The following is a 9,630-nucleotide window of genomic DNA, read 5'->3' as shown; positions in this document are numbered from 1 at the left end:
CAGCCTTAACTCCTCTCTTAAACAGAAGGGTTCTTTTAAAAAACAATCTCCTTTTAGAAAAGGAAATATACCTCTTGTTACAATCACACCTTTTAATCTCTCGGTCCCAGTGATGTCTTTAAAAATTCATTTTGTATCAACCTGCATGTAATTTATAAATAGAGTTGCCAACCTCCAGATGGGGGCTGGAGATCTCCCGGAATGGAAGATGGACTGTATGGCATTATACCCTACCGAGGTCCCTCCTCTCCCCAACCCCACCCTCCCATGTTGCACCCTTAAATCTCCAGGTATTTCTGAATCCACAGTTGGCAACTTAGTGGCAATTTATAAACTCCAAATAGGATATTTGAACCTATCACAAGTAGAGTTGCCAACAAGCCTGGAGAAAAATATTTTGTTCTCTCTTATATAAAGAGAGGTCATTCCTGACCCATGGGGTGACATCACATCCCAAAGTTTACTAGGCAGACTTTGTTTACATGATGGTTTGCCATTGCCTTCCCCAGTCATCTACACTTTACCCCCAGCAAGCTGGGTACTCATTTTACCCGAACCTGGAAGGATGGAAGGCTGAGTCAACCTTGAGCCAGCTACCGGAAACCAACTTCTGTCAGGATTGAACTCAGGTTGTGAGCAGAGCTTTTGACTATAGTACTGCAGCTTGCCACTCTGCACCACAGGTCTCCTTCCCTCTAATATAGGCATAATTAATTAAATTCATTTGTACCCCGCCTTCCTCTCCAAAGCAGCTTACATCATTCTCTTCCCCTCTGTTTTTATCCTAACAACTTTGTGAGGTAGGTCAGGCTGACAGACTGTGACTGGCCAAAGGTCACCCTGCGAGCTTCCGTGGCATGTGTGTGGGATTCGAATCTGGGTTTCCCAGAAACTAGTCCTACACTCTTAAACCACTACACCAACATGAAAATGGGGCAGCTGAAGCTCTTCCTGGCATAGAGGTAAATCACATCACTTGATAAATAACTTTCCACTGAGCCTCTATTAAAAGTCAGGACATTTTTCTTTAGGCCTGTTGGCAACCCTGAGAGGAGCAGTTAAGCACATAGCCCCTGCAAACCCATTCTCCAATTCCTCCCTGCTATCAGCTGCTTTGATATTTCAGCAAAAGTGAAGGATGAAGATTTTGTCCAAGTATTGTGTATATTCAGACAGCACAGCTGTAACTCTGTCGATGTGCATGCCACCATGGGGTCTCTTTGGTCTAGATCCTGGGATGCCACTTCAGAAAGCAATTTCAGTCCAGGCATGGAAGGAATGGGACGTAGGGCTCCTTCCATACATGTGATTTACTCTTCCATGGCTCTCAAACTGGAACAAGGTGTGTGTGGTTTTTTCCAGAGCATCACAGGTTTCTTTTTCAGAGCATCCATATGACATTGTTCTCCAAACCTTCTCCTTCCATCTGCTATTGTGGTTTCCCCAGGTTTGCTGCAATTCTTCCCAAATCTGCTTTGTTCCAATCTTTCCAGGAAGATCGTTGTCAAAGTGGATTTGACCAGCATGTGGATGGGCAGGTGTGGATTTTCAAACTCCCTGCCCACATTGGTAATCTTCCCCCCCCACTCCATCTCCTCTTGTGTCCACCATCTCCCCTCAGCAGCATCCAAGGGCTTTTTGCGAGCTTTTTAAAAAAAAACTGGTTATTGCAATATCTATATAGCACCCTTACACTGACTATAGCAATACACCCACTACCAGGATTTTTTTAAGCCAGCAAAAAGCCCTTTGTAAAAAATCTGTTCAGTGTGTGTGTGCAGGGATAAGGAAATCACTGAGAATACCCCCCACACGAATGCTCTGTTGCAAATACCTTTGCACTTCCAATGACCATCAGTGCACAATGGGAAATGGTTACCATGTGGAAGCAGCCTAGGTCATCCTGACTGCTAAAAATGAACTCTGAGACAACTTCTGTTAGGCATGGGAATTGCTGGAGATGGAACTCCATCAACACATCCCTCCTAGACTGCTCCCAGTCCTAAAAGGAAACAGCTCTTAAGCCCACAATTTGAGAAGCACTTTATATACCAGGTCTCTTCCTCCCATGGTGCAAAGGCTTTGCAGAGAATCACATTTTCCCCATCAGCAGTCAAAATGGAAAGGAAAACAGCAACCACCCAGGATCACTGTTGCAAAGGTGGTTTAATTTGTTCTGCACTCACATGGCACTCTTGGGAGCTCTATGTGGTCCTTGGTTGGTCTTCTCACACCCTCACCCTCCCCATACTGCAAAGAGCACCAAAGACAACACTGGCCATGCCCCCCCGGGGGGGGATGCTTTTCCCTGGTTGCACCTCCCCCTTTACCTTGCTGGAGAGAAGGCAGACTGTACAAACCACCATACCAGTTCCTTCTGCCGTTATCCCAGTCCTCAACTTGACCACCCAACTTCTCAGAGCTCATACTTGGTCCTGGCACTCATCTGCCATCTCACCTGCCTCCTCTCACACACACCTGCTACCATTGGCTCTCACTAAACCCCACAGTATGCCTACCCGGGTTTCACCCTCTCCACTCTGCAGCCAATGGCCCCTGTTCCTTTCTCTAAGCAACTGGTTCACAGCATCCTGCAGGGATCACAGATGAAGGCTGCCCTGCCCTTCTTGGTCTTAAATGAGGAGTGATGCTGGCTGAGGCTAAAGCACTTTCCTGGGGTGGGGGATGTGCTTTTGTGCCACAGTGCAATTAAACAAGGCTGCTGCGTGTGCCACTTCCTGTGGGTGGCAGCTGAATTCAAACGCAAAGCCCGGCATGTACAAATCCCTGCAGGGAAGTGATTTTGCCTGGCCAGCATAAGGTTTTAAGTCAGAGAGAGAAGCACAAAATCCCTTTTCTCATGCTATTTCACACAGCCACAGAGGCAGCTGTTGTGGCGGCTATTTTGGTTTGAGCACACAATGACGATGACCAGAGAAGAATCTTGCATCTGTTACTCACATCTCCTTGCTTTGTTGCTTTAAGTGGAGGTAGCCCCGTTTCTGTTACACCCCAGAACACGCATTGCTAAAGCCACAGAAGGAAGGCAAAACTGGGCACAGCTGGAGACAATTTTTTTAAAAAAAATTATTTATTTAAAATATTTTTACCCCGCCTTATCTTTGCAAACGCAAGGCAGCTAATAAAACAGCAAAGGCTGCAAAGCCTTTCGCTGCAAGCTGTTGGCCTCGTTCTTCACTAGGGAGTGAACCTGTGCCCCAGAAATGGCATCTTCTCCTCCTGCAGAATCCTGAACAAAGCAACCTTCCCAGTGGAGACAAAAAGGTTCAGGGCTCTAAATCCCAAGAACCCTAGTCAATCAAAGGTGATTGTCAGTCACATGAACACACGAAGCTGCCTTATACTGAATCAGACCATCGGTCCATCCAAGTCAGTATTGTCTACTCAGACCAGCAACAGCTCTCCAGGGTCTCAGGCAGGGGTCTTTCCCATCACCTACTTGCCTAGTCCCTTGAACTGGAGATGCCAGGGATTGAACCTGGGACCTTCTGCATGCCAAGCAGAGGCTCTACCACTGAGCCACAGCATGGGAAGTGCAGAAAGGCCCAGAGAAGGAAGGAGAATAGGGGGCCCAATTGGATCAGCCTAGAGAAAAGTTACAGCTGCACATGCACCTTAAAGAACCTACTGAGCACTTTCCTTTTGCCACACGGGCAACTGCCTTATCCTGAGTCAGATCCTTGGTATATCAAGGTCAGTATTATTTACTCTGACTGGCAGTGGCTCTCCAGGGTCTTAAGACAGAGCTCTTGCATATCGCCTTCCACCTAATCTTTTTGGCTGGGATTGAACCTGGGACCTTCTGCATGCAGAGCAGATGGTCTACCACTGAGCCACAACCCCCGCCTTGCTCAAGTGTGCTGTTCAGCTCAGCTTAGGGTTGCCAGGTCCCTCTTCACCACCAGCAGGAGGTGTTTGGGGTGGAGCCTGAGGAGGGTGGGATTTGTGGAGGGGAGGGACTTCAATGCCATAGAGTCCAATTGCCAAAGTGGCCATTTTCTCCAGGCGAACTGATCTCTATTGGCTGGAGATCAGTTGTAATAGCAGGAGATCTCCAGCTAGTACCTGTAGGTTGGCAACCCTAGCTCAGCTTCCACTTGGTGTGATGAGGGGAGAGGGATTCTGGAATACACACAGCCAGGGACACTTCTGCTACAAGCAAGCTAGAAGAGGAAGTCGGAGCTCATGTGTGCGCCCTGGGGAAGACTGCTTTATACTGAGCCACCCAGCTCCCTCCATGCCGGTGCTACAATACCCAGGCCTGACTGTGCAGGAGGAAAAGGGTACTCACCCGACTGGCCTCACCCTGCTGGCTTCCCCATGCCTTGTGGGCCAGTGTTGAGATTTGACTCTGCTGCAAGGGAATCCATCAGCCAACTGCAACCACTGCTCAGTTCCCCGCAGCTCCTCGAGGTTGAGGCAGAGGGATCTAAAAGAAACCAGGGGGGTTCAGGAGGGGTCCGGCCTGCTTCCGCCTCATAACCTGTGTCCTTCTGCTTTATCCAAGCTCCCTCGGGAGACCACCAAGCTTGTGGGTCGACCAACACATAAGCACAGATGGGCTGTGGCCCCGTCAAGGGTGCAAGGCACATTCCATTCAAAAGTCAGGGGAGTAACAGGACAGCTAAGTAGTCGGCAGCCCAAAAGGCAACCCAGATAACTTACTGACCTACCCAAGTCACCTCCCTCGTCAACATCAACCGTTTCAGACCCAGGGCCCCCATTTGATGCCAGCCTGCAATAGGTGAATGGCTTTTGGAAGGTTATTACACCTGTGTCTCCCCTTCCAGCTCATGTCCCAAGTAACAGGGAGGGTAGGTTTCCTATCCTTTTCAACATTGCCAGAATGAGGCAATTTTGGCCCCGCAGCGTGGGAAAAGCTGGCCCTGATGAAATGCCCTCAACTAGTGCAAATACAGGAAAGCTGTTTTTTTTTAGAATCAAAAACTAGACAAGTAGTAAGTGAAATACGTCTGCTGCCACCCTTCCTCTAGAGCCCGGGAGCATGACTCACCTGTGGAACTTGACCCACTAGTTGAAGACTGGGTACACCTGTTAGCCTGTCTCCCGAAAGGGTCTGATTTGCTGTCATGCACGTACCATCTAAAGCATCTTCACGGGCTAATTCTAACACCCTTCCTACAAACACAGTGCCTGCGTTTCATGTGCTCTTAGAAGGGTGTTGGCCTCCCCCTGAGCAAAACCTGCCCTTCTTTTGTTCCCCTCATAGCAAGGAACATCTGAGTCACCCTCAGGTTGATGGTGGCAGCTGCTAACCACTTAGCTAACTGTGTGGGGGAGGAGCTGTGGCTCAGTGGTAGAGCATCTGCTTGGCATGCAGAAGGTCCCAGGTTCAATCCCCGGCATCTCCAGTTAAAGGGGCTAGGAAAGCAGGTGATGTGAAAGACCTCCGCCTGAGACCCTGGAGAGCCGCTGCCGGTCTGAGTAGACAATACTGACTTTGATAGACCAAGGGTCTGATTCAGTATAAGGCAGCTTCATGTGTTCAATGTTGTGTGGCAGACCACATGACACCCCCACCCCACCCCAGTAAAACAAACTAGGGACTTCTTCCCATAACCTTTCTATCCCAGGTAGTGGGGAAGGGAAATGCAGAGAAGTAAGACTCCTGTTGGGACAATCCATTCTGGCCAGGTCTCAGAAGTGGCATTCGCCCGCCAGCCCCCCACCTGTCATTCCAGAACCTACTCTAAAGAGAAGGAGAGGGGAGGGGAGAGGTCGGAGGCTGCCTCAGGGTGCTTGGAGAAGCTTCGTGCTGGTCAGCTGGCTGGTGGCAGAACAGAAGGCGCGGTGTTGCTTCAGGTCAGCTCTGCCCGAGATCCCTTCCCCTTGCGCCTTCCGGACATGGCTGTTCACAGAAAGAGAGTCAATGGGAAAAAGAGGGTTAAAACATGGGCGCCCGGCACAGGTGGTTTGTAAACCAACCCCAGGGTTTCAAGGCATAGCCAAAGAGCTGAGAATCCAGTATTCGCACACAAGGTTCACGGCATCGACATTTGGCAAAGAGTCCGGAACTCCCTGAGCTAGAAACTGGGGTTAGTGACAGCAGCGGAGCCGAGAGAGAGGAGCGGACGATGCTCTTTAGGGAAAGTAGAGGGAGGGAAGGACATTAACCGAGGCGGGGATGCGGTTCGAATGCCGGGAACGGGATGCCACAGTGGCCGGTTGCCCCCATGCAGAAGGCGGGATGGAGTTCGAAGGCAGGGCAAAGTCTGACAAAGGGGTATAATTAAAGCGACGCTGATTTTACGACGAGACGCGAGAGGTTCTGTAAAAGCCGTTTAATAATCAACACTTTTAAAAACGAAAAAAAAGAGAAACCAAACAAGTTGCGGCAACAAGAACAAATTCTGTTCACCAGTTATACAAAGAAAGGAGTACCCAGGTATACAGCAAAAGCAAAGGAAACTTCATCGGCTGTGGAGCTCGTGACTTTTTCTCAGCTCTGCTCCAGGAATCACAGCTCCATACGCAACACGCAGCAAGCAACGATTAGCTAGCGGAGTGTACTGAGGTTGCAAACGCCTGTCGCTTTTGGGCAGGAGTTCAAAAAAGGACACGTTTTCTACGAGCAAAATTATCTTCGGATTCATTCGCGAGGCGGGGTTGGCGAGGCGGCTCTTCGAAGCAGGCTTTACGATAACGACCGGATGAAAACAAGGGAGGAGGGGGGGAAATAAAACGAGGAAAGAGGGAAGGCAGAGAGGGGGAAGGAATAGCAGAACCAAAAGGCAGCATCACCAACCTTCGAAGGAAGCCGATGTAAAAAAATCAGCGCAGGTTAGAGCGTGATCAGCAAAGGGGCCTCAGAGCCACGGCTTCAGTGCTGCCTCACTCAAGCACGGAGGAGCCTGCAAAGAAATCTACACCACTTAGATGTACATATTACATATATACACATACACAGTTTGGACACAATATGCAGCCCGGTGCGCGCATGCACACACGACCAGCAGAGAGATGACCCATTCACTGCACTTCTGAATCAATCCCCGTCTCCCACATTTTTACCTACACAGGGTGAAGTCAGGGTGCACTGTACAGCTTGCTCCGGGCCCTGATTAGGGTCCCCACGTGTAATTCATTCTGCCCCCCCTCCCACCTTGGCCACCTGGCATGCAACCTATGATCTCTGAACACTTACTGCTGGGGCAGACCGCGGTCAGAACGTCTGCGCATACTGGGCAGCGTAGGCACTGGCGTACCTCTCGTAGTATTCCGCCACGTTGTAGGCGGTGCCTATGCTGTACTGGGAGTATGTGGCAGCGGCGGCGGCGGCAGCAGCTGCGTACCCAGGTTGGCTGTAGGCTTGGCTGTATGTTTGGTTGGCGGCGGCGGCAGCAGCTGCTGCCGCAGCAGCATAAGGATCAGTGTATTGGGCCACTACGGCGGTAGGAGTAGCTGTCCGCCTGCCCACGGGGCTTCTTTCCCTGTAGGCAGCGGGGGCAGCGGGTGTTGCGGGAGGCAAGGCCCTGTCGTAGGCTGCCCGGGCCCGGTCATAGAGCTCGTACGAGTAGCGGTCGCAATACTCTCTGTCGTACCAAGCCCTGGGACAATAGGGCGTGTATGTCGGGGCAGGAGTGGGAATGCGACCCCTAGAGAAGTAGTAACTTGGGGTCGGGGTCGCCGGGGTGGGCACAGTAGCCCCCTTAGTGGCCCGGAGGGAGCCGTTGCTCTTGGAGAGGGTGACGAAGATTTTCTGGTCCTCCAAGGGGGTATCGTTCAGGTTCAAGATGGCGTCCATGGCTTCCCGCTCCTTGGCCATGTGCACGAAGGCATAGTTCTTCACGATGTCGCACTCCACCACCTTGCCAAACCTCTCGAAGAGCTGCCGGATCTGGGCAGTGGTGGCCTTGGCCGACACGTTGCCCACGTAGATCTTGGTGGCGTTACGGATCTTGGAGGTGGCGTACTCCACGGTCAGGTGGGCCCCGAAGAACTCGCTTTTGTGCAGGGAGCTGATGGCCTGGTGGGCCTCGTCCTCCTTCTCCATGTGCACAAAGGCAAAGTTCTTCAGGATGTCGCACTCGTTCACCTGGCCGTACTGCTCAAAGAGCTTGCGCAGTTCCTCGGCCGTGACCACCGGAGACAGCCCCCCCACGAAGATCTTCACCATGGCAACTCTGGGGGCCCCTGCCCAGGAATCCCTTGCTGGAAAGCAGGGAGGGGAAGATTAGCTCTCAGGATACAATTCAGCCTCTGACCCCCCAACACCCCCCCCCCATTCTATTCCCGGCACCAAGATCCACCTTGGGTACAGTTGCCAGGTCCCTCTTCGCCACCGGCGGGAGGTTTTTAGGGCAGAGCCCGAGGAGGGCGGGGTTGGGGGAGGGGAGAAACTCCAACGCCATAAAGTCCAATTGCCAAAGGGGCCATTTTCTCCAGGGGTGAACTGATCTCTATGGGCTGGAGATCAGTTGTAACAGCGGGAGATCTCCAGCTAGTACCTGGAGGTTGGCAGCTGTGACAGCACCCCAGAGATCTCCCGGTAATAATCGGCTTCCAGACTGCCAGGGAAGGAATTTCTGCCTAGCTACAAGCCTGCTCTGCGCACTGGGCCACTGAGCTAAGAGTCGTGGAGCATCAGAGTGACCGACAAACGGGACGAAACTGCAACTGTCCTGAGTCGCCTTTCTGTCTGTAACACAACCAGAGATGGATGACTTGTTGATGTAGCGTCATCACTTGGATTGGGATCAATCTCCCTTCCCCAGCCTAATCGGGACTCCAGATATTTCGGCCCCTTAGGGCAGGGGTGGGGAACGTCAGGCCCGGGGGCCGTATAAGGCCCTCGAAATCATTTGGTCTGGCCCTTCATGGGTCCTGGTAGATCTCTAGCTCAGAAGGATGCTGCCCTGCCTGAATCTCTTGGGCCCAGCTGGGGACACCAGAGCTCAAAAGCGAGTCGCTCTATGTGGCAGACACTCGGAGCCGTCTCCGGTCGGGCCTCTTGGCTAAATGTCTGACCAAATATAGCAGGCTAATTTTTAAGTTGATAATTTTGTACGGCCCCCGAATGATGTTATAAATATCCAAATGGCCCTTGGCAGAAAAAAGGTTCCCCACCCCTGCCTTAGGGCCTCGGAGTCAGCAGCTGCAAGTCAACTGTTTTCTTGATCACGATCTTGGGTCTCCCTCTCCCCGGAGGAACCCCTGCTTTACTGCAACGCAACCCCTAGCCATGGGAATGCGCAGGAACCCCCCCCCACACACACACACACACACATACCCCCGGACGGCCGCAGCAGGCCAAGCCGGCCTCCGGGGGCGGGGGGGCGGGGAGGCAGCCTGGAGCCCAGGCCCGGCCCGGCGCATCCTCCCCACCGCAGGGCAACCGGGGGAAAGGCTCCCCGCAGCCCCGGCCGTGCAGCCGGCCGAGCCCGCCGCTCCTGCAGGCTCCTGCCCCTCCTGCCCCTGCACGGCGCCGAGCCAAAGGCGGCGGCGGCGGCGGCACCGGCTCGGGCTCCGCGCTCCCCTCCCGGCGGCTCACCTGCGCGTCTCGTGCTCCGTGCGCCGCGCCCCGGCCGCCTAGGCCTGCGCCACCATCTCCGGCTGCATCATGTGATGGGAGGGGGGCCCCCAAGCCCC

General features: G+C 52.6%; 1 protein-coding gene across 1 annotated transcript; it reads right to left on the bottom strand.

Moving 5' to 3' along the window:
- Nucleotides 1-7,125: 7,125 nt before the first annotated feature.
- Nucleotides 7,126-8,210, bottom strand: LOC130480312 (RNA-binding protein 4-like). The gene has a single exon (XM_056852791.1). It carries the CDS (start codon nt 8,156-8,158, stop codon nt 7,205-7,207), a length of 954 nt encoding a protein of 317 aa, XP_056708769.1. The 5' UTR covers nt 8,159-8,210; the 3' UTR covers nt 7,126-7,204.
- Between the last annotated feature and the right edge of the window lie 1,420 nt (nt 8,211-9,630).

The sequence above is a fragment of the Euleptes europaea genome, chromosome 7, assembly GCF_029931775.1.
Source record: "Euleptes europaea isolate rEulEur1 chromosome 7, rEulEur1.hap1, whole genome shotgun sequence".
In the NCBI taxonomy this organism is placed as follows: Eukaryota; Metazoa; Chordata; class Lepidosauria; order Squamata; family Sphaerodactylidae; genus Euleptes; species Euleptes europaea.
The sequence above is the reverse complement of the archived record's forward strand: the minus strand, read 5'-3'. Positions and strand labels throughout refer to the sequence as shown.